The 25,078-nt window shown below is 46.2% G+C and overlaps 1 protein-coding gene across 1 annotated transcript in view; it reads right to left on the bottom strand.

Annotated features, from left to right (window-relative positions):
• LOC144691008 (cytoplasmic phosphatidylinositol transfer protein 1-like) overlaps window positions 1-25,078 on the bottom strand; it is a 195,973-nt gene that overhangs the window by 45,673 nt on the left and 125,222 nt on the right. The window contains exons 6-8 of the mRNA XM_078558986.1: window positions 7,988-8,059; window positions 7,202-7,297; window positions 4,063-4,218 (exon numbers count right to left, since the gene is read on the bottom strand). Coding sequence (XP_078415112.1) covers window positions 4,063-4,218; window positions 7,202-7,297; window positions 7,988-8,059 — 324 coding nt within the window. The remainder of the gene's footprint in view (window positions 1-4,062; window positions 4,219-7,201; window positions 7,298-7,987; window positions 8,060-25,078) is intronic.

A 25,078-nucleotide genomic window follows, 5' to 3' on the forward strand; every position in this document is an offset into this window, starting at 1 on the left:
GGGTGGAAGAGTCAATTACTAGGGGACATAGATTTAAGGTGAGAGGAGAAAACTATAGAGGAGATGTGCGGGGCAAGTTTTTTACGCAGAGGGTAGTGAGTGTCTGGAATTCGCTGCCAGAGGTGGTGGAGGAAGCAGGTACGATAGTGGTGTTTAAGAGGAAGCTTGACAAATACATGAATAGGATGGGAATAGATGGATACGGACCCCGGAAGTGCAAAGTGTTTTAGTTTGACAGGCAATCTGATCGGCGCAGGCTTGCAGGGCCGAAGGGCCTGTTCCTGTGCTGTACTTTTCTTTGTTCTCAGTATCCTATTGTTTATCGTGTACTCCCTTTGCCTTGTTTGACCTCCCCAGTACTTTACTGCAGATTCCCCGCAGGGCAGGTCGGGGTGTCAGTAAGGGGCTAGAGAGGGAAAGACTCACATGTGATAGAATCAGTACTCCGATGAATATCAAAGCTGGAGAACAGAACTGATCTGCTCCCCTCAATCAAAGCATGAGGTACATTCTATAGATCTTCTGTTGAGGGGAGGGTTGCAGGAGAAGGTTGTAATATGATTGAAGCAAGCAGTACAGGCTTTGAAACGTTCTAATTACCAAGAGCAACTGTCGGAATAGAAATGTTCCAGGCTGCGGTCATTGAGATTGCACACGTCTTTCTTGCAAGCTTAACTTTGAAAAAAAAAACCCTTTTAAAATGCCAGGTAGTTATTATTCAGTCCTTTCCTCGTTTACTGCCAATATTGCAGGGTGCACCTGCCCAATTGTTTTCAGCAATTGCTCTCCTGGACGCTTTTTCCTCAGCATGTTTCCCATCACTCACTGGACTTCGAAGCAGGTCTATCAAACCATGAGGGCCACCATAGCCAAGTATGACCCTGGCCTCACTCGGTGGGGGGTCGGTGGGAGGGGGAGGGGTGAGTCATCTTATCCCAACTTGCTGGGCAGGGAATCCATGATTTGGGTGGGAATGCTGGTTTTACTCCCTGTCCAGTAATGCGCCCCGTGAAAGTGGGAGAGATGGAAAACCAGCATTTCAAAACTGACAAGATCATTTCCCGACGGCCTTATTCAATTAAAGTTGCTCCCTTGACCTCTAACCCTGCGTGTTCTCTAGCAGGAACCCCAGCTCCTTCCTAGAACGGGGGTGGGAGGAGTACTAACACACAATGCGGGACATTCCTACCACTACTGGGCTGGGGGTCGGGTTACCTCAGCAAAAGACTGGGAAATCAAACCTGGGATCTTCCTGTGCTATGTGGCTCAGCCACTCAAGTGAGTAAACTTGTTTTTTGTCTTTCATTATTTTGATGTTCATCTTCAGGAGCCCAGCTGTCTCAGATCCCAGCTGAATTGATAAATAAGCCGCTTGTAAAATGGCCATGCACAGTTATGAAGGCATTTATATTTATCAGTGTTCCCATAATCCCATAAAGTACTTTCACTTTCCAGCTTGTAAAAGCTGACTTTAGAAAATTCTCGAGATGTCCTTTAAAATCTGATTACATATTTTCCAAGCAGATGGGGAAAGTCAGTGGCAATGATTAAACACAAACAATAGAGCCAGCAACTGAAACCTAACTTCATTCAGAGAAAAACTGACCATTTTCAGAGTCTTCCCGAACTAGAATAATACACCCGGACCATTTCCCCCACTTCTGCCCTCACCCCCTTACCCTCCCTCCCAGAACCATGATAGGGTTTCCCCTTCGTCCTCCCTTTCCATCCCACCAGCCTCCGTGTTCAAAAGATCACCCTCCGCCATTTCTGCCAACTCCAGCATGATGCCACCACCAACCAAAAACATCTTCCTCTCACCCACTCTATCAGCACTCCGTAGGGACCATTCCCTCCAGGACACCCTGGTCCACTCCTCCATCACCCCCCAACTCCTCATCCCCCTCCCACGACACTTTCCCAAGCAATCGGTGGAGGCGTAACACCTGCCCCTTTACCTCATCCCTCCTCACTGCCCAAGGGCCCCTTCCAAATGAAGCAGCAATTCACTTGCACTTATTTCAATGTGGTCGACAGCATTCGCTGCTCACAACGCAATCTCCTCTATGGTGGGGACACTAAACGCAGTCTGGGTGACTGCTTTGTGGAACACCTTCACTCAGTCCGCCAGCGTCACCCAGACCTTCCTGTCGCTTGCCATTTTAATTCACCATCTTGCTATCGCGCTCCCATCTGTGTCCTCGGCCTGCAGCAATGTTCCAGTGAAGCCCAATGCAAGCTGGAGGAGCAGCATGTCATCTTCCGATTAGGTACCTTACAGCCTCTGGACTTAACATGGCATTCAACAATTTCAGACCATGAAATTTCTTTGATTTCCCCCCCTCCCCTCCCCACAAAGTGACAGTATGTAACTTGTTCCCATCTTTTGCTTTCAGGAATTCCTGACCCTCGTTCTGCTATTGACACATTCCGCTATCTGACCTTTATGCCGCTATGAACGCCTGCTTTAGTCTTTCTACCACTATCATTACCACTCCCTTTGCCTTGTGTCCATGACATCTTCGTCATTTAATCTCTCCTGAGCTCCCACCTTTCCCTGACCTTCTATGTTGCTCCACCTACTCTACACTCTCTCTTCAACAGCACATTCAACCCATCACATTTCTACCTCTCTTCAGAGCTCTGAAGGAGGGTCATACAGACTCAAAACATTGACTCTGTTCCTCTCTCCACAGATGCTGCCCGACCTGCTGAGCCTTTCCAGCCTTTCCCGTTTTTATTTCAGATTTCCAGCAAGTGCAGCATTTTGCTTTTAGACTGACATGATCCCCCCGAGTGAACAACCCTGAAATTTTTGCAGTTGCCGTTTTATTTTTGGAGGGCTAGCTGAGGACAGAGTTGCCCCCCCCGCCACAGCATTTTGGTGACCTTGTCACTTCTGGACTGCGTAAAGTTTTTCATTGTGAGACAGGACAAGACGTTTCGCAGTTCTCAAGCCCCAGGTGATGTCTTGTGGGCAATGCGGAGCACCCCGCCTTAGTAAAGGCCTTAAAAAGGGCGCAGGGCCAGTTGGCCTGGATCTTACCAGGGATGGGGGACTTCGGATATGAGGAGAGGTTGGAAAAGTCAGGACTGTTTCGCTTTGGAACAGGGAAGATTAAGGTGGTCTCAAGAAAAAGAGGTTTTGATGCAGCAGGTTGAGAAAAACCATTCCCTCCGGTCATAGGTTCAAAATCACTGGCAGAAGACCGAGAAGGGGGAATGAGGAGGGTTTGCTTCATTTAGAAAGTTGTCAGGATCTGGAAAGCTCAATCTGAAAAGGTGAACCAGGATACGAGGCATCAGAGCCGCGATCGGTGGCTAAATGGCCTTGGGGGTCCTAATGGCATCATTGGAACCTGATGTTCAAATAGTTCCGAGGCCGTTGGCAGTTAAAACGAAGGTGGGTGCGAATGCTTCAGGAACGCAGCATTAAGGGCCCAGCCGCCATTTTAACCACTCACCTGCCCCATTACTGCTAGGTGAGCAAGGTTAAAATTGGGCCTTAGTTCCATGGGAGTAGCCTGCAGTTCAGGTCTTAGTCATACATTTTATCTTCGTAAGATGGAGGTGGTGTGGGGAATGTTAAGAATAGCATTGGAGATCATTCTTTTCTATTCTTTAATGGGATCTGGGCGTTCCTGACAGAGCCAGGCTTTTGATAAACCGAGTGGTTTGCTAGGCCATTTCGGAGGGCAGTTAAGAGTCAGCCATATTTCTGTGGGTGGGAGTCATGTGTGGGCCAGACCAGGTAAGGACGGCAGATGAAGGGCACGAGTGACAACAATCAATGATAGCTGTCATGGTTGCCATTACTAAGGCTAGCTTTATATTCCAAATTTATTAACCAAATTCAAATTCCACCAGCTGCTGTGGTGGGATTTGAACCCCTGTCCTGAGTCTCTGATTTAGCACTCCAGTGATATTACCACTACGCCAGCATCTCCCCCTGGGGACAACACGAAGGCAAGTCAAACACACCAGGCTGAACAGAAGCAAGAGGTCCCAAGTAACAATCGCCATCGCTTATGTGAGCGCAACCCATCTCTCAGTAGCACTCACCTTCTGGACAAACTGTTCCACTCTCCCCTGCAGTCCCCAGACTTCAAACTTGACGGTCACTTGTTTGTATGAGCACATGACGGGTGAGGGGTCATCCCGCCAACCCTCCTTTAGGGGGCCCCGTCCAGTCTTCACTGATGCAAAATACCTGAGGTCCTGTTGGCACAAGACATTAAAATGGAGCTGATTAAAAGACGTGGGCCATGCTTAAATCATCGGGCGAACGGTCTGACGAATCCGTTACCCATGTTCAAAAGCTTTTCGAGGGCAAGTAGAAATGAAACAACCGGATCAGCTTTAGGTGATGGAGGAGACTACTGCTAGGCTGATGGAGTACCACAGCCACTCGCTATTTCTCTTCCATTTTGTCATCCAGCATTTCGCTGTCAGGAAGGTGACTCTCTCACATTGGTGCCCACATGGCCCTTATTATTTAGATGTCAGCCGTGGTTCAGCCTCAGAGTCAGAAGCTTCTTGGTTCACCCCTACTCCAGGAATTTGAGCGCTAATCTGGGCTGACGTTTCAGTGCTGCACTGCCAGTGCTGAGGGAGCGCCGCCAGTGCTGAGGGAGCGCTGCCAGTGCTGAGGGAGTGCTGCCAGTGCCGAGGGAGCGCTGCACCGCCAGTGCCGAGGGAGCGCTGCACCGCCAGCGCCGAGGGAGCACTGCACCGCCAGTGCCGAGGGAGCGCAGCGCTGCCAGTGCCGAGGGAGCGCAGCACCGCCAGTGCCGAGGGAGCGCCGCACCGCCAGTGCCGAGGGAACGCAGCACCACCAGTGCCGAGGGAACGCAGCACCACCAGTGCCGAGGGAGCGCAGCACCACCAGTGCTGAAGGAGTGCAGCACCGTCAGTGCCGAGGGAGCGCTGCACTGCCAGTAGTGCCGAGGGAGCGCTGCGCCGCCAGTGCCGAGGGAGTGCTGCACTGCCAGTAGTGCCGTCTCTTGGATGAAACGCTAAACTGAGGACCCCGGCTTCTCTCAGGTGGACACAAATCTCCCCAGTGTCCTGGCCAATAGTTATCCCTCAAGCAGCATCATTGAAACAGATTATCACATTGCTATTTGCGGGAACTTGCTGGGCACTGATTGGCTGTGACGCATTTCAGCATATCCTGAGGACGAGGTGCTATATAAGTGCAAATATTTCTTTCCTTTAAGAGTGAGCCAAGGTGACACCCATCTCATTCCATATCCTCCCCTTCCCACACCTTCTGACCGGAAGTGCTTGCCATTCTCTGGATTAGGTATGCAGGAACAAAACCACAAACAAAAACAAAAAATGCTGGAAAAGCTCAGCAGGTCTGACAGCATCTGTGGAGAGAGACACGGAGATAACGTTCTGAGTCCGTGTGACTCTTCTTCAGATCTGAAGAGTCATAAAGACTCAAAACGATATCTCTGTCTCTCTCTCTCTCTCCACAGATGCTGTCAGGCCTGCTGAGTTTTTCCAGCATTTGTTGTTTTTGTTTCAGGTTTCCAGCACCTGCAGTATTTTGCCTTTATTATAACAAATTCACAATGCCAACACTTACAGAATGAAAGACATAGCAATGCTCTGGCCAGCTGTGACAAACTTTGGCTGTTCCGAAAATAACATGATCTGAAATGCAAATAACTTGCACTCAGGCGACATCATTTCACAGCATCTTATCCACCCCTGGAAGGTGAGGTAACAGATCATTTCTCACCTTGATGAGACAGGAGTGTAAACAGGCATGCCTGCATACAGTGACAGATACAGCCAATTACTCCCATGCAGGCTGACTGACCGATGCAGAGAGGCTGACAAACAGGTGGGCAAGGGTACTAGAGTGGCACAAACAGGTCCAATTAAAGCGACAGTGGCCTCGCGGTGTGCACATGGATAAAATGGGGAAAAAAAATCGAATCTGGAGTAACATGACCTGGACAGCATTTGCTGCCGATTGTTGCACTGCTAACGCTGCCTTGGAGATGACTCAGCTTGTCCGCCGCTGTCTGAGCGAGCTGGAGAAGCGGGAGACAAACGTCTGTCGACCCTATTGCTGACTAAGCCCCGGTACCATAGTGGGTGTTGCACGCAGCCAGCTCACAGCGTCTTTCTAGCAGAGGGGCAGCAGCAGCAAAGTACGGGCGACTGATTATCAGGAGCTGACTTCGCTTACCGTCCGTCAAGGAACTGGCCAACACTCGCCAGATTCTCAACAGCTCACCGCTTTTGTTGCTGGTTCTTAGGATGTGCGCCCCAATCTTTCCTCAATTCCTATCACCTGCTCTTACTCACAACTACAGCATGCACTCAATTGTCACCGCGTTTGCAACATGGATATGATGGATGAGGCAGAAGCGGAGAGATTTTCACCCTGTAGACTTTTCAATACAGAATCCAGCTGGAGGCACGCTCATGAATGACACCAGCCGGGTGCGGCATACAGGGTTCCTCAGTGGTGCACAAGAGATGAGAGAAAATCAGTGACGTGCAGGAGAGAATGGGACATTAACCACCAGAAACCATTCACAGTAGATTTGTCGAGAAGGCAAAATAAACTTGTGGAAAGTGATTTTTTTTTCAAGAAAGGCAGGCTTGGATTTATGTAGCACTTGTCACAAACATAGGATGTCTCAAAGCGCTTTACAGCCAATGAAGCACTGTTTGAAGTGTAGTCACTGTTGTCATGTAGGGAACACAGCAGCCACTTTGCACACAGCAAGCTCCCACAAATGGCAACGTGAAAACGGCCAGATAACCCGTCTTCAAAATGATGTCTGAGGGATAAACGGGACATCTCGGAATAACCCCCCTGCTTTTCTACGGAATTGTGCTACGGGACCTCCTACAGCCACCCGAGCAGGCCAACAGGGGCCTCACTTTATCATCCCATCCAAAAGATGGCACAGTCAATAGTGCAGCACTCCCCATGCACTGGAACGTCAGCTTATATTTTTGTGCTCGAGCCCTGGAGTGGGGGCTTGAACCCAGAACTTTTGACAGTCCGAGGCAAACGTGCTACCGACTGAGCTACAGCTGACCAAGCTAAGGATGAGCTAAGATTGTGTGCGTAGATTACTTAGTAATCCAGGTAGAAATTGAACACTGCAAATCATTAACTGTGCCTTCACCCCCACCCACCTCTGCTGCTCAGGCTGTCAAAGGGGCTTACCTCTGAACTCTTGTAGTAACGGTCCGGAATTTCATCATAAGCAATGTCTAGGAAACACACCTCATGATCCGTGTGGTTTTTGTCAGAGTCAAAAATCTGTGGGGATATAGGAAAGGAAGCTAATTAGTGACTGAGCATGTTCACCTCGACCATAATGCAACATTTGGGAACACTACTATTGGACGAAAGCTTTCATTTCTTTTGAACTTTATACCCTCCCGCTCTCCATGGAGAAGGGAGTTGAAGATTGGTGCAGCATACACATCCTTACATACATCATACATAGGCTGTAAGAACAGAGTCGCTGGTTGTGAGAGAATGGTATAACACGAGTTTCCCATCAGCTCTTCAGTTATCATGAATTGCTAACAAGCACGTTTCCCATAGCTTTTTTTATTCTCAAAAAAGGCATCTACCAGAGCTTTACATCGAAGAAGAGGCGAGCTGAGGCCTTTCTGTGCCAGCTCTTGCCAGTCTTTATCTAATGGAACCCCCAAGACAAGTGGGAGTTGCGAGTGGGGTATTTCACCTCCAGGACCTAGTCCGCATGCCACTGGTCAGTTGCCCGCAGAAAGTGGGCAGAAAAGTGACGCCTGGTTAGTGGTTTCAGGCAACTGGGTAAAGTCACGGGGAAGGGCTATGAAGCATAAACACGGAAAATGTGAGTCAAGGCACAACGATCTTCAGTCAGGAAAAACAAACATTAGAATAAATATGTGCTCAGCTCTACTGCACAATGATTGCTATGTGACATAGTCTAATGCTCTGATCTGCACGAGGACTCACATGATCATTGCACCCATTGTTGTCTTCGTATTTCGTCTCGATGTAAATGGAGAATTTCGGCAAAAAGGAGCACTAGGGAAAATGGAGGAGAAAAAGTAAAGTGAGTCAAGAAACACACACCTCACACAATACACAAGAAACACACTTCGGTGCAGTACTGAGGGCTGCCTTTCAGATAAGACATAGAACTGAAGCCCTGACTGTCCTCTCAAGTGAGTATGGGCCAACCCATAGTGGCACTATTTTGAAGAAGGGCAGTTAAAATCTCCCCAGTGGCCTGGCCAATGTTTAAACCTCAACCAGCAGCCAAAACAAATTATCTGGCCATCTATGGCATTGCTGTACACAGATTGGCTGCCACATTTTCCTATATTGCAACCTTCATTAGCTGCAAGGCACCTTGGGACCTTCTGAAGTCGTGAAAGGGATTGTAATGTGGGTAATGCAGCAGCCAATTTGCATACAGCAAGATCTCTCAAACAGCAAAGTGACAACAACCAGATAACCTCTTTTTGTGATGCGAATTGAGGGGTAAATATTGGCTAGGCCATTGGGGACAGCTCCCCTGCTCTTCATCGAAATGGTGCCTAGGGATCTTTTACATCCACCTGAGAGGGTAGACAGGGCCTCAGTTTAACATCTCATCCAAAAGACAGCGCCTCTGACAGTGCAGTGCTCCCTCAGCACAACACTGGAGTATTAACCTGGGTTTTCTTTTCCACTCAAGGCCTATAGAGAGACTATGAACTCAGAACCTTCTGACTGAAAGGCGAAAGCACTACCATCTAAGCCGATTTCTGGATATAATCTTAAAACTAAAGCTAGGTCATTTGTGACAGTCACCTCCTGCCCATAAAGATAATTGGCAGCGGACGCTGTACTTGAAAGTGACATGCAATAAAGGACACTGTACCCTCTCAAAGTAGTTTCTGGAAAGTCAGGTGACTTTTGCTTGTGGGTTTCTGGACAGTGTCATGAAGCTATTAATGTATATGATATTTTGGAAAATATTTTTCTTTTAAAATAGAGGTTTAGTCTGTGGGTGTATCTTAACTGGATGGGTGCTTTCACTCTCCCCCCACCCAACGAAGCATATCCCCAACCCCGCCAACCCCCAACATTTACCTTTGGCCTGGGCTGCTCTGCAATCCCGGGGCTCTGGTGCCTGTTATTTCTGGCAGCAGCCACGGCCTCCCCTGTGGTGCTAATGAACGCAAGAGCTGCCAGCCTCTGATTGGCAGACAGCTCTCAGTAGGTGAGACTTCCGCCCCGGGGGTCTTGATTCCAGGGGAAGGCTCACCGCTGCCTGATTGTCATGTGATTTTTTTTTTGGGGGGGGGGGTGGGGGGTGGTGTTGGGGGTGTGGGAGGAGAGAGGTGGCCTTCCTGAAAAGAGGCAGCGCAGGTCTTTCACTGGCTTTTCTGTGACAGGCAAGGCCTCGGACGCCTCAACAAGATTCCACCCAATAAGTCTGGGAAGCTGCTTCAAAATGCAACTGGATTTTCCCTATCGACTGCCCCCCGTCATTTCAATGGAAGAGACTTAAAAGACAATGGCGACCAGACCTGTCGACCCCATAAAGATGGAATGTCAAATAAAGTCTTTCAGTGAACTAAACCCAACTGGTATGTTGTTGTGATGCCAATCACACCTCCGCCTCCCCCTGAACCATGTGTATCAATCACATCAGCCTCACCCCATTATGTGGACAATGGGAAACCTTGAAACTGCTGTCACATGACCAAAACCAGCTGGAGAAGAGGTCAACGGCTTATTATTTCACAAGAGAACCCAGCAAGGCAATCTGGAACCAACAGAGAGACTACACCCAACAAAGATGAAAAGAACCCAGCTTTTAAAAGGCAATCATCTCAGGTAGTGAAAGGGGCTAATTTGTTTCACCTGCAAGATTATATTTCTTATCTATAGAAGCTCGGCCACAAGTTCATATGAAATACCCAGAAATTTCCAATCTCTGATGTCTTCACAGAACCAAGAGAGAGAATCCTTCAAGTCTGCAATGCTTTTCATTTTAAAGAACTGGTTAAGAACATGTGACTTGTCTCTTGTTACTCTGCTAACAATCGAAGTGCATGTTTCATCTCTCGAACTCACCTTTTCTTCTGTGCATGTATGTTTCAGGCAGTGGGTGTTTCATGGTGTTTTGTTTTGTCCCACAATCCCACAGTGTCGCCAGTATTCCTCCCCCCACTCCCCCCGATTCCTACGGTCCCCCAATGCCAAAGCGTCCCTATGTTTTTCCCTCTGCGAGTTGGTCTCCCTGCTATCGAGATCGTTGGGCTTTTGTCAGCAAGGCGTATCAAGGGATATGGAGCAATAATAGGGTCTAACTGAATGGCGAAACAAGCCCAAAGGGCTGCATAGCCTACACTATGTTACAGGGCAGTGAATTTGAGACGTTTGTTAATGATGTACTTTACAGCCTTGGATCACACTCTGGACCAAAAAGAAATCCATTTCTAATTATTTTCTGTTCCCAGTTTCTGTTGACAAATGGCGTGTCACATCAGTGATGGGTAGCAAGACTTCTGCAATCAAATTGTGCGATTTGACAAACAGTAACAGAGAGATTTATCTCACTATAATATACAGTAACTGTGATATTCCCCTGTGAGTGCTTCACCGACTAAACAACTGACAACTGCTGCATCCAGCACAGAACCATGCTGACAGCTTTGCAATTCTGCTCCATAACGAGCATTAATTTTTTGAACAGCAGCGTTGCAGGGTACGTGGGGAATCATAAAAACAAACTGCAGAGGTTACAAACAGGGGAAGCGAAAGAGACAAGCATGGCACAACTCCCGAGCACAAGATCGATACGAATGACGTGGATATTCCCCAAATTCCTGGGACTAGAGATAGACTTCTTAGTTTCCTGACCACTCTGTGAACTTTAAGAAAAGGTAGCTAATTATAGCACCGACGAGAGCTGGACTGCGCCTTTCAATCAGAGGTTCACCATGGCAACCATAATGCATTTGTTGATCGCCTGTACAATTGCCCAAACCGCCATACCCCACAAAATGACTTGACCCATCACTGGCCATCTGCGAATTAAAAAATCATGATTTTTGGAACCTTAGAAGATTGGTAACATTATTTAGTGAAGCAACACTGGGAGGGAGACAAAGCGATGGTGTCAATGATAATTTGAAGCTCGCTAAAATAATTACAAATCAAATGATACTTTTTTCACACATGGCAACAGTTATCTCTGTGCCCCATTTGCTCTCCTTTCTTTCACTTTTTCTCCCAATTGGATTACCTTGTGTGTGTGGCATGGTGGGGGGGAAATTACAATTCTCTGTCTGTTCTCATCACCTCAGAATGATACTCCCTCAGATTTTCTCTCACTCACTTCAGGAAAATGCCAAAACACTGCGTTGATGCACAGCAGAGCTGAGATCACGAGTTCACTGGGTGATGAATGGCTTTCACTAATTTGTCACCTAACATGCTGCGGCATAATGCACAACACCACAGCAATGACGGTGATCAGATTGTATCATTTTGCAGCAAAAGTTCATGTGCTCCTCAGGTCGCCACTCTGGTTGGCCATATTCAGGAAGGCTTGATCACTTGGACCTCCCGATTCCAAATGGCCCAACCCCACACTATTGCCCGACTTGTCCATCCATGGGGTCCATCCATTTTCCCACCAAATCGGCAAGTGGACTCTTCACAACACAATGGGTAGATTCTTGACTGTCAAACAGCATTTTTTCCAAATATTACCATAACTAATAAACAGAAGTGCACAAAGGAAATGAGAAACACACTCAAATTTCTTTTTAATGTGCCTATGATTTTTTTTCTCCTGGGTTTTCCCGATGCAGTGTCCTGGGGCTTAATCTTTAATTGCTGGAAACTCCTGACCAACCCTGGAGGATTATCAACCTTGTGTGCTCCTCAATCTCTGGTATGCATATCATATCGTGAATATTGCAGAAAGGAGAGACGTGTTGCCGAAGCTTTTTTGACTCATCAGGACAAATTTCAAACGATCACAACACTTTGTACGATAGGAGAAAAGGGTGCTGATTGGTTGGCAAGTAGACTCTGATTGGCTGAATATTGCCATGGAGAAAGCAATGGGGAGCTATAGGTTCCCCAGCTCCCAGGTAATTCGCAAAAGGCGCAAGGCTTGAACATGTTCCTTTTGTTTACAGAGGACGGGTCCCTGTATTTCACTTCCAGAAAGCTCAACTGATTATCTTGAAGTGGCTCTTAGTGTAGTTATTAGCACACTCGGGGTTGTTCAGCAAGTGCTGTCCAATTGCAGAATAACATCTAACAGTGGATGTTTTGTCATTTCATATCATATATCATACCTATATCTTTAACTTTAGTACGTTGTAGAGCCTTCTTAAACTCAGCAGGGAACGTGGGGATATTAATATAGGGGCTTCAAGTACACTTAATGGAGCACCAGCTTTAATTCCTGTTCCATTTATTCAGCCTCACTCTCTGACAAGCTCAGCATCCCTTTAAGCATCAGGAGCTGAGACAGATAATGGCTACAAGTCCGATTATCCGCAGTACTGCTACTAGCCAGCAAAGTCGATGAGAATGATCCTTCAATTCTAGTTACAACTGGGGCTTGCTATAACAACAACTTGCAGTTATGTAGTGCCTTTAACATTGTAACATAGGAGTGTGAACAAACAAAAATTTGACAGCCACATAAAGGGATGCCAGAACAGGCGACCAAAAGTCTGATCAAGGAAGTGAGTTTTAAGAAGCATCTTAAAGGGAGGATAATGAGGTAGTGAGGTGGAGGTAATTCCAGAGCTTAGGGCCTTGGCAATAGCTAATGGTGGGGTGAGCGAAATTGGGGATGAACAAGAGACCAGAATCGGAGAAGTGTGGAGATCTGAGAGTGTTGTTGGATTGGAGGAGATTACAGAGATAAAGTGAGGAAATTGAGGGATTTAAACATGGATGAAAATTTTTAATTTGTGTTGCGGTACCAGGAGCCAATATAGGTCAGCAAGCACAGGGGTGATGGATGAACGGTACATGGTGCAAGTGAGGATACAGCAGTAGATGTTGCAAAATAAAACTAAAAATAACTTTTAAATTAATACCTGCTGCAATTTTTTTCAGGTGGTGAAGACAAACTAAATTCCTCTTCAGCATAACATATTTACTCTATTTTGATTAAATATTTATTTTGTTGCAGAAGGATGCTTTTTGCATTAATATATTCATTATTTGTTTTAAGAAAAAAAACACGCGAGCTTGAACATTAGGAAAAGAGGAGAAAGCGGAGACAGTAATAGAGTAATCGCCCGCCACGATCTCGCGGTTGTCATACTTGCATTTTAGAACATTTAAGCTTTGAGCTATGGTGAAAAGAAAGATGTTGATGTGGTATCCATTTTCATTCTCCTACTATCCAAATGTTTTGATCCTGGATCAAATCATTCACTTCATTGTAGTTAAGAAATTTGTAAAGCACTCAATGACAGCTGGTCGTGTTTGCCTACATTCACTACGATGGACTGAAAGGATGGCCAGCAATTACTCACTGCCCATATGACTTGCATTATGTACTTATTTTGAATTGATTCCATTCACAGTGTCTTCCGCGTATCCTTTAATCCAAACCACGTTCTGATTCCAATTTCACCCAAATTGATAGCCCCGATGAATGAAGGATTTGTGTCTAGGCCAGGCAGGGACACAAAGGCAGAAATTAATTTATATCTTTCCTTGTTCCAATACGCTCGGGTCTAAAAAATTGTTTGTTGTTAACCAGAAACATGTTGAAGTGACTGAGGCCCAATACTGCAACAGGCGACCTGGGAAGGGGGTCTATGAATCTCCGGCTTGCGCTGTCAGACATGAGGATGATCCCCTGCCCCCCGCACAGCAGGAAGGGATCTGAGCAGCTCATCGGCACACTAATTATTAAGCATGACCAATGTATACCTTAGGTATGCTATGGTATCTTCTAGGCAGTACACACAGGCAGCAGATAAATGATGAAGCTTGCTGCTTCACACGTTATTAACTGTTGCTAACCAGTGCCACTTTCTCACCAAATAGTCTATCATCTGTTGGGAAGGTGATAAAACTAGTTTCTCAGGTTCTAACGATGTGGTTATGAATGGGTTTGACACAAGAGTCCTTTAACACAGCACGTTTCTACTTACAATGGTACCAAGGCATTAAAACTAAAGCAAAATAAATGGGGCTGGTGAAGCTTAGTGCTCCTCCACATACGCATTAAATTGAAGGACTATGTTGAGTTGTGACTCAGGGATGCAGGTCTTATTTGGTACAAGAGACACAGTTGAGATCGGCTTTAACTACAGCGTAGCCATTTTCCACTTGACCTTGCTATTTTGCTCTGACAACTTTCTTTCACAGAATCTTTACAGTGCAGGAGGCCATTTGGCCCATCAAATCTGCACTGGCTCTCTGAAAGAGCGATCCACCTATTCCCACTCCCCTGCCTTGTCCCCGTAACCTTGCATACTCCTTCTTTTCAAGTAGCAATCCTATTCCCTTTCGAACACCTCGATCGAACCTGCCTCCACCACCCTTTTAGGGAGTTTGCCCCAAATTACAACCACCCTCTGGGTGAAAAATGTTTTCCTCATTTGATGTTTTCTTGAGCGGGAATAGTTTCTCAATATTTACCCTGTCCCTACCCCTCAGGATCTTAATAACCTCAATCAAGTCTCCTCTCAACCAGTAAGTTTCAAGGTACTGGTGGATAAGGATAACAGGAGTCCTCGGGTTAAGGTGCTTAATTGGGGGAAGGCTAATTATAACAATATTAGGCAGGAACAGAGGAATCTAGACTGGAGGCGGATGTTTGAGGGCAAATCAACAACTGACATGTGGGGGGGCTTTCAAACGTCAGTTGATAAGAATTCAGGACCGGCATGTTCCTGCTAGGATGAAGGATAAGCATGGCAAGTTTCAGGAACCTTGGATAACGAAGGATATTGTGAGATTAGTCAAAAAGAAAAGGGAAGCTTTCATAAGGGCTAGAAGGCTGGGAACAGATGAAGCCCGTGGAGAATATAAAGAAAGTAGGAAGAAACTTAAGCAAGGAGTCAGGAGGGCTAAAAGGGGTCATGAAAAGTCACTGGCAACCAGGATTAAGGAAAATCCCAAGGCCTTTTATACATATGTAAAAAGCAAGAGGGTAGCCAGGGAAAGGGTAGGCCCACTCATGGACAGAGGTGGGAATCTGTGTGTGGAGCCAGAAGAAATGGGAGAGATAATAAATGAATACTTCTCATCAGTATGCACCAAAGAGAAGGACTTAGCAGTCAATTTGTCTAGGGAAGAGTGTGTAGATAGCCTGGATCATGTTGAGATCAAAAAAGGTGTTAGGTGTCTTGAAGAATATTAAGGTGGATAAGTCCCCAGGGCCAGATGGGATCTACCCCAGAGTACTGAGGGAGGCAAGGGAGGAGATTGCTGGGGCCTTAACAGAAATCTTTGTATCCTCACTGGCTACGGTTGAGGTCCCAGAGGACTGGAGAATGGCCAAGGTTGTTCCATTGTTTAAGAAGGGTAGCAGGGATAATCCAGGAAATTACAGGCCGGGGAGCCTTACGTCAGTGGTAGGGAAATTATTGGAGAAGATTCTTTGTGACAGGATTTACTACCATTTGGAAGCAAATGGGCGCATTAGTGAGAGGCAGCACGGTTTTGTGAAGGGGAGGTCGTGTCTCACTAACTTGATCGAGTTTTTCGAGGAAGTGACAAAGATGATCGACGATGGAAGGGCAGTGGATATTATATACATGGATTTCAGTAAGGCCTTTGACAAGGTCCCTCATGGCAGACTGGTACAGAAGGTAAAGTCGCACGGGATCAGAGGTGAGCTGGCAAGATGGATACAGAATTGGCTTGGTCATAGAAGACAGAGAGTAGCAGTGGAAGGGTGCTTTTCTGAATGGAGAACTGTGACTAGTGGAGTTCCGCAGGGATCAGTGCTGGGACCTTTGCTGTTTGTAGTATACATAAATGATTTAGAGGAAAATGTAACTGGGCTAATTAGTAAGTTTGCAGACGATACTAAGGTTGGAGGAGTTGCAGATAGTGAAGAGGATTGTCAAAGGATACAAAGGGATATAGAGCGGTTGGAGACTTGGGCGGAGAAATGGCAGATGGAGTTTAATCTGGACAAATGCGAGGTAATGCATTTTGGAAGGTCTAATACAGGCAGGAATTATACAGTAAATGGCAGAACCCTTAAATGCATTGACAGGCAGAGGGATCTGGGTGTACAGGTCCACAGGTCACTGAAAGTGGCAACGCAGGTGGATAAGGTAGTCAGGAAGGCATATGGCATGCTTGCCTTCATTGGCAGGGATATTGAGTATAAAAGCTGGGAAGTCATGCTGCAGCTGTATAGAACCTTGGTTAGGCCACACTTGGAATATTGCGTGTAATTCTGGTCGCCACATTACCAGAAGGATATGGAGGCATTGGAAAGGGTGCAGAGGAGGTTTACCAGGATGCTGCCTGGTCTGGAGGTTATTAGCTATGAGGAGAGGTTGGAGAAACTCGGATTGTTCTCACTACAGTGACGGAGATTGAGGAGCGAATTGATAGAAGTTTACAAAATTATGAGTGGCATGAACAGAGTAGATAGTCAGAAGCTTCTTCCCAGGGTGGAAGAGTCAATTACTAGGGGACATAGATTTAAGGTGAGAGGAGAAAACTATAGAGGAGATGTGCGGGGCAAGTTTTTTACGCAGAGGGTAGCGTGTCTGGAATTCGCTGCCAGAGGAGGTGGTGGAAGCAGGTACGATAGTGGTGTTTAAGAGGCAGCTTGACAAATACATGAATAGGATGGGAATGGAGGGATACGAACCTCGGAAGTGCAAAATGTTTTAGTTGACGGGCAATATGATCGGCGCAGGCTTGGAGGGCCAAAGGGCCTGTTCCTGTGCTGTACTTTTCTTTGTTCTTTGTTCTTTTCTCCAAGGAAAACAATCCCAACCTCTCCAATCTATCCTCATAGCTGCAGTTCTTCATCCCGGGAATCATCCTCGTGAATCCCCTCTGTACTCTCTCCAATGCTTTCACATCCTTCCTCACGTATGGTGCCCAGAAATGGACACAATGCTCCAGATGAGGCCTAACTAGTGTCTTATACAAATTCAACATGACCTCCTTACTCTTATACTCAATGCCCCTATTAATAAAACCTAAGATACTATATGCTTTATTAACTGTTCTCTCAACATGTCCTGCCATCTTCAATGATTTATGTATGTATATGCTGAGGTCTCTCTGTTCCTGCACCTCCTTTACAGGCTCTCCCTTTGTTATATATGTTCTCACCATATCTTTCCTGCCAAAGCGAATCACCTTACTTCTCTACATTGAGCTTCACCTGCCACTCGTCTGCCCAATCCACCAACATATCTATGTCCTTTTGAAGTTCAAGACTATCCCTATCACAGTTGACAACATTTCCAATCTTTGTATCATCTGCAAATTTTGAAACTATGCCCTGCACACCACAGTCTAGGTCATTAATATATATCAGGAAGAGCCAGGGTCCCTACACTCACCCCTGAGGAGCTCCACTACAAACCTTTCTTCAATCTGAAAAACAACCATTTATCACTACTCCATTTCCTGTCACTCAGCCAATTTCTTATCCAAGTGCTTACTTTCCCTTTTATTCCATGACCTAGAATTTTACTCACAAGTCTGTTGTGTGGCACTGTATCAATTTTTTTTATTCATTCATGGGATGAGAGTGTCGCTGGCTGGGCCAGCATTTATTGTCCATCCCTAGTTGCCCTTGAAAAGGTGGTGATGAACTGCCTTCTTGAACCGCTGCAGTCCATGTGGTGTAGGTACACCCACAGTGCTGTTAGGAAGGAAGTTCCAGGATTTTGACCCAGTGACAGTGAAGGAATGGCGAGATATTTCCAAGTCAGGATGCTGAGTGACTTGGATGGGAACCTCCAGGTGGTGGTGTTCCCATCTATCTGCTGCCCTTGTCCTTCTTAGGTGGTAGTGGTTGTGGGTTTGGAAGGTGCTGTCTAAGGAGCCTTGGTGAATTCCTGCAGTGCATTTTGAATGCTTTTTGAAAATCCATATACACCACATCAACAGTGTTTCCTTTATCAACCTTCTCTGTTACCTCCTCAAAAAACTCCAGCAAGTCAAACATAATTTTCCCTTGATGAATCCATGCTGGTTTTCCTTAATTATCCTAAGTGATTACTGATTTTATCCCGTATTATAGTTTCCCTACCATTGAGGTCAAACTGACTGGCCTGTAGTTGCCAGCTTTATCCTTGCACCCCTTTTTGAACAAGGGTGTAACATTCACAATTCTCCAGTCCTCTGGCACCTCCCCTGTGTCTAAAGGCGACTGGAAGATTATCACTAGTGCCTCTGCAATTTCCACTCTCACTTCCCTCAGTTCCCTTGGATGCATCTCATCTGGTCCTGGTACCTCATCTATTTTAACTCCTTTTGATATTGCTCCAATATCTCGGTAGCTACTAAACCCAGTGGGGTAGATTGGGTCCCGATGTCCATTATACAAGTGTCACCAGAATGAGAGGTAATAATAACATTTTGCCGCAATTAGGCAAATAAATGCACAAAGAGCAAGGGCAGACACTTTGCCCACTTCTCATAAAAATATATCTGAAGACAATGAACACATACTCCATTAGGCGTTGTATAATAAAGGATTTTTTTTGGGAGGGGGGGGGGGGGGGCAGGGGGGAAGAGGGGCATTACAAAGGGAAGAGGTATTACTACTCGAAATTCAAACATTTTTTCATTCACGGTTTGTAACAATCACTCCCGTATCAGTTAGAAGATTGACTGGTCCAGAGAAAAAGTTATTTTACTCAATCCTAAGAACAGGCCTAACCTTAAATGGGCATCTTTTACACCCAGGTAATATTTGACTAACTATAGTGTCCATTCTTTGGTCACTAACTGTTGAGTAAATACCAATGAGCGCTGAACTAAGGCCTCATGTCCACTGAATACTAAGACCCATCTAAAATCACTTCACGTTAGTCATTTAGGGCGTGTGGCAGAAATGGGATATTCCATCAATCTTGGTTGGATTCAAAGGTGACTCGGTTTTGTGAGTAGGACCATTTAGTGTATTATTGCCAGTACTCCAATTAATAAATCTCTTAAAGCCAGAGCACTTCAATATTGTGTGATATTCTTGTTTTATATTATGATGAACAGAAGTGGGCCACTCAGGCTCTTGAGCCTGTTCTGCCACTCAATTAGATCATGGCTTAACTCCCTGTATCTTAACTTCCATTGACCCAGGGGATCCACATCCTTAATTAATATTCTTGACTAACAAAAATGTAGTAATCTCAGTTTTGCAATTTTCAATTGACCTGGCTTCAATATCTTTTTGGGCAGAGAATTCCTGATTTCCATCATACTTTTTACACTCACCATCCTGACTTGGAAATATATCGGCCGTTCCTTCACTGTCGCTGGGTCAAAATCCTGGAACTCTCTAACAGCACTGTGGGTGTCCCTACACCACATGGACTGCAGCGGTTCAAGAAGGCAGCTCACCACCACCTTCTCAAGGGCAACTAGGGATGGGCAATAAATGCTGGCCCAGCCAGCGAAGCCCACATCCCGTGAATGAATTTTTTAACAAGTGCTTCCAATATCACCCCTGAATGGCCTAGCTGTAATTTTAAGGTTACATCCCTCATTATTGCCTTTGCCATCAGGGGAAATAGTTTCTCGCTATCTACCCTGTCAAGTCCTTTAATCGTGTTATTGTAGTGAGGCTTCTGGCAGCAGGTGGCAATGGTGGGGAAGAGCCCCGAGCAGGGGAACTGGTCGGCCCCTCTGCGCAGGGAGCAGTGCCTTTAGCAAGCTGAGGGGGTGGAGCCAGGTGCCATGGGGTGAGGGAGAAAGCAGCAAGGACAAATCTAGGCCTTGTGAGTGGCAGTGTGGCAGGAGCCAAGGCCACCAATAGGGGAGCTTGAAGCCCTCGATGATGGCTCAAGAGCCAGGAATGGGGAATTGGGGAGCTAGTCAGGCAGACTGGCAGCACCCGAGTCTGAGGAGCCTCATGGAGAGAGGAGGCGCGCAGGTCTGCAGCCAGGAGCTGGAGCAGCAGGTCAAGGCTGGTGAGTCGCTGCGTTGAGGAGCTGAGGCCACGAATAGGGCAGAGATCTGGAGCATTGGCCTTGACTATACAATAGAAATAGTTTGCTCCTTGAGAGTTTATACAGCTTTGATGCTAATGGATTAAAGGAACCTTGTTCTTTAAACTTCGTGCACTCTGTGCTCTTAAATTGCATATTACATTATGCACTACTTAAATATTCCATATTCAAGGAAATACAAGTTTATGCAACCTGTCCTCATAATGTAACTGCTTGGTTCTCATTACTTCAGCCCCTCAAAGTGTCTCTCTCACTGCCACCAACAATGACAAGTTCGTTCGTATCTACCAGGTTTTTTCAAACAGCTCAAGTGGAAATTGTAGAAACATTTTACACATAGGCTGTAATGGAATGCTAATAAAAAGACTGATAGCTGTGCTAGAGGTGAATAGACAATGTTCTGATCTGCTGCACCATCCAAATTAACCAAATTTTTTTAAACCCTCTCCACGGTCACACACAGTTTGAGTGCTGAGAGAACAGTCAAGCGCACAGTTAGCCAAAAAGCACTCGAGGTTCAACTACTCTTCCTGAGCTGGCTGCTCAGATGTTTATCTTCACCAGTGAGATTTCGGTTCCTTCTTTGGCCCTTTTGAACAGGCAGACTTGCATTTGTATAGCGCCTTTCACAACCTTAGGACGTCCCAAAGCGCTTTACAGTCAATGAAGTACTTTCCTGAAGTTTAGTCACTGTTGTAATGTAGAAGACATTTAGAGGAACCTTTTTTTTTTAAGTACAGTTTTTCCCCACTACACCCCACCCTTGAGGGAACCGCTGGCAGGTCTCTGGCATGTTGTATCGTCTTTTTTTTCCCATTTCCTGTACAAATGTTCTTCTTTCCTTGGTGGAGATTGCATTACCCGGGAACTTGGCGAACACAAGCCTCACTTGGAGAGTTTAGTTGCTTGGTGGGGATGGAAAACTCTCTGGGGTGATCCATTCTCCAATTTTCCTCCACCTGCCCCTTCACCCGGAAGGCCAGGCTGAGATCCAAGATCATGTTTTGTATGTGATGATGAGCACCCATCCTGTCACTTCACAGGATATTCGGTGCACCGCACATCAACGTGAATAGTTTAATAGTACCGGAGAGCTTTCATTCTAAACAGATGCTTGTTAAAGTCACAGCTCAAGAGGGAAGGAAAGCCCCAATATGAACAAGATGTCACTATGCTGTCCTAAACATGCCAATCAAGCACATAGTTAGCATAAGCTTTTGGATGACAAGTTAAACTGGGGCCCCGTCTACCCTGGCAGCTGAATGTAGAATATCTCACAGCTCTATCCAAGAAGAGCAGGCGAGTTCTCCTGGCATCCTGGCCAATATTTATTCCTCAAGTAACATCGTTAAAATAGATCATCTTGCCATGATCACATTGCTGTTTATGGGAGCTTTCTGTGTGCAAATTGGCTGCTGTGTTTCCGACATTACAACTGTGACTATGCTTCAAAAGTGCTTCATTAGCTGAAAAGCGCTTTGGGGTGTCCTGAGGTTGTGAAAGGCCCTATATCAATGCAAGTCTTTCTTTCTTTCAATTCAGGAGCGAGTCTAACACTGGCAGCAAGAGGAGGAGGGAAAACCATCTCCTCTGTCGGTATCTGAGATGTGGGACAACAGAACCACTGAGAACAACGGGAAGGAAGACACCTCTTACCTACTGGTGCTACACTGATTGTTTGATTTTGGCATTTTTACTCTCAACTCATGCAAATGACACATATTTCAGACTTGCTAAGTAGTTAAAATAACTGCTGGTTCAGTCTAATGGTGCAAAAGACAAAAAAAAAAAAAAATTTTTTTTAAAGGTAGAAAGTGAAATCACTGAATGTGCGAAAAATCAATCTTCCACCTTTGCTGAGATTTGCTCTGTCAGTAGCTTCCAGCCGAATGCAAAAAAAAAAAGCATCAACTGGCCCATTCCATAGCAGGAATCATCTCCAATTACAGCTATCCCTCCTTTAAATAGCGTGCGAAATGGAACTCACTTTCCCATATGAATAAAGGTGGCTTACTTGTAATTTTTATATTAAAAGCCTATTGGCTGCCTTGAACCTAACTGGCCAAAAAATCCTCTTCCTAACTCTTAAGAACTCACTCTTCCAAATTACATCAGCTCACCCCTTCTCCCCACTCTCCCCAAACCCTCCCACTTGCCGTCTCTTCCAACTCGTCGCACCTCCAGCTCACCGCTTCCATCCCCAGCCTTCCCGCTCACCGCCTCTCCTGCTCACCGCCTCTCCCGCTCACCGCCTCTCCCGCTCACCGCCTCTCCCGCTCACCGTCTCTCCCGCTCACCGACCGTCCCGCTCACCGACCGTCCCGCTCACCACCTCTCCCGCTCACCACCTCTCCCGCTCACCGACCTTCCCGCATGCCGCTTTCCTCTCCTCCTTCTTGCTCACCGCTTCCCTCTCCCAAACCCTTGGGGTGAGTGAGGGCCCGGGAGAAGGGCGGCCAGCTGGGGGGGAAGCGAGCGAGGGAGCAAGGGGAGCGGTTGAATGGAACAAAGGGGTGTTGAAGATCAGGGAGGGAGGTGGCAAGCAGGAGGGTTGGCAAGCGGGATGGTCGGGGAGAGGCCGCAAGTGGGAGGGTCAACGAGTGGGAGGGAAGCAGCAAGCAGGAGCGTCGGGGAGAGGCGGGGAATGGGAGAGGAGTGGCAAGCGGGGGCATTAGAGAGAGGCAGCGAGTGGGAACACCGGAGAGTGGCGGGGAGCGGGAGGGACACGGGGAGTGGGAGGGGTGCAGGGAGCTGTTTTTAAAATAATCTGAACATACTCAGTAACCACAATAAAATGAAAATGGTAGCAGTGCTATTCAAGGAACATCCCTAATCTACCAACCATGTTAAAACAAAACGTGCTCTTAGAACACGCTTTAAACAGAGGATACCTGTACGGGAGATGAAGCGACCAAACCATAACTCTCACAGAAATTTGAAGTAATAGAAACTTACCAAGCCAGTGAAAACCTAATCTCAACATAAGTGATTTTTTGTTTCCTTTTTTAAAGGAATTATCTTCCCCTCTCCTTTTTCTGATTTGTCTCTTTTAAAGAAGGCTATAATTGTAGCACCCGTGTACGACATGATACATCTAAGGCAGCCAAAGAGCTTCACATTAGCAGATCACCTAGAACTCTTTACTGTACTCTTGGCTGGTCAACAGAAGTGACTTCAATACGAGACCTACACTTGATGAATGTCAGTTATATATAAAAAATGAGTCTTCCATTTATACCTTGTCTTTGGCTCAAAACGGAGGTATCAATGTGATCGACTCTCAACGCCAACAATCTCTCACCGAGAGTATGTGAATTTATTTTGCAATGAAGCTGTGACAATGCTTTCCATCACTGAGACAAATAATGAATTCCTTCAGGCATTTTCCTGCATATTATTAATGAGAGAGAAGTAGATAATATTTCACTATTCAGCTATGACGAGTAGACTACATTTTTCTCCAACAGTAGTTTTGCTCTTCCCCTGGCGCCCATCTTATAATCAACGTTCGAGAGCAGGACACTCGTCCTCAAGAGCTTGATCATTGGTTCTTTACCCACCCATGAGCAACCTGGCCATTCCATTCCCTCCATGGAGAAATATCACCCCCCCTATGTAGGCTGTAAACAGGATTTCCCCACGTGGGTGACGTCAAACTTCCATCCTAATCAATCTTCAAATGAGCCTCTTTCCAATTGCAAACTGCTTATGTCTAACTGATTGGGCAATGATTGAAACATGGAAAGTAGGAGCAGGAGTAGGTCATTCGGCTCTTCGAGCCTGCTCCGCCATTCAAATGATCATGGCTGATCCTCTATCTCAACGCCATACTCCTGCTCTCTCTCCATACCCCCTCATGCCTTTAGAAATCTATCTATTTCCTTCTTAAATATGTCCAGGGACTTGCCCTCCATAGCCCTCTGTGGTAGGGAATTCCACAGGTTCACCTACTGAGTGAAGAAGTTTCTCCTCATCTCAGTCCTAAATGGCCTACCCCCATATCCTGAGGCTGTGACCCCTTGTTTTAGATCCCACCCCCCAGCCAGAGGAAACATCATCCCTGCATCCAGTTTGTCCATCCTTATCAGAATTTTATACGTTTCAATGAGATCCCCTCTCATTATTCTAAACTCCAGTGAATACAGGCCTAGTTGGCCCAATCCCTCCTCATACGACAATCCTGCCATCCCAGGGATCAGTCTGGTGAACCTTCACTGCATTCCCTCTATGACAAGTGTCCTCAAAAAACTCCTGAAGAGGTCAAACCATACCCGCCAACTTATGGGAGATCCAGGCGTGTGACCAACTGAAAATAGGGAAGGCTCATTTGGGAAGGTACCAAACACATCAAGAAACTCGGTCGGGAACATGCAAAGGCAAAGCCGAGGCACAAACCTCCAAACAGCCTATCTACCCAAACCTTCAAGCAGCACCCGCCCCACATGTGGCAGAGTCTGCAGATCGCACATTGGGCTTATCAGCCATTTCAGAACCCATTGAACCAGAATGGAAGCAAGTCATCCTCAATCCCAAGGGACTGCCTAAGAGAGGAGGAGGAGGAGGAGAAGGAGGAACACCAGAGATAACTGTAGATATCGGAGGGAAAAACTCGACTCAATGGATAAGCGCAAACTGAACTGAATATTTTGGTGAGGAAAGTGGAGAAACATATTTCAAAATTAAACAAACTCAAGAATTGTTCATGAATGTTTAGCACAGTTAGCCCTTGGCCATGTTTTTATTTAAATTAGGGATGTTGCTGCTATTGTTGGAATACATTTTGAAGCTACTGAATTGTCACATTAGTTGTCCTGTAGAACATGATGGGAACTAATCACTGAGAATGTGTCTAGTTTGTTTTTCCTCGAATAGAATTTAGTAGGGCTGTGATGATCTAGTC

The sequence above is a fragment of the Cetorhinus maximus genome, chromosome 15, assembly GCF_964194155.1.
Source record: "Cetorhinus maximus chromosome 15, sCetMax3.hap1.1, whole genome shotgun sequence".
NCBI classification, from domain to species: Eukaryota; Metazoa; Chordata; class Chondrichthyes; order Lamniformes; family Cetorhinidae; genus Cetorhinus; species Cetorhinus maximus.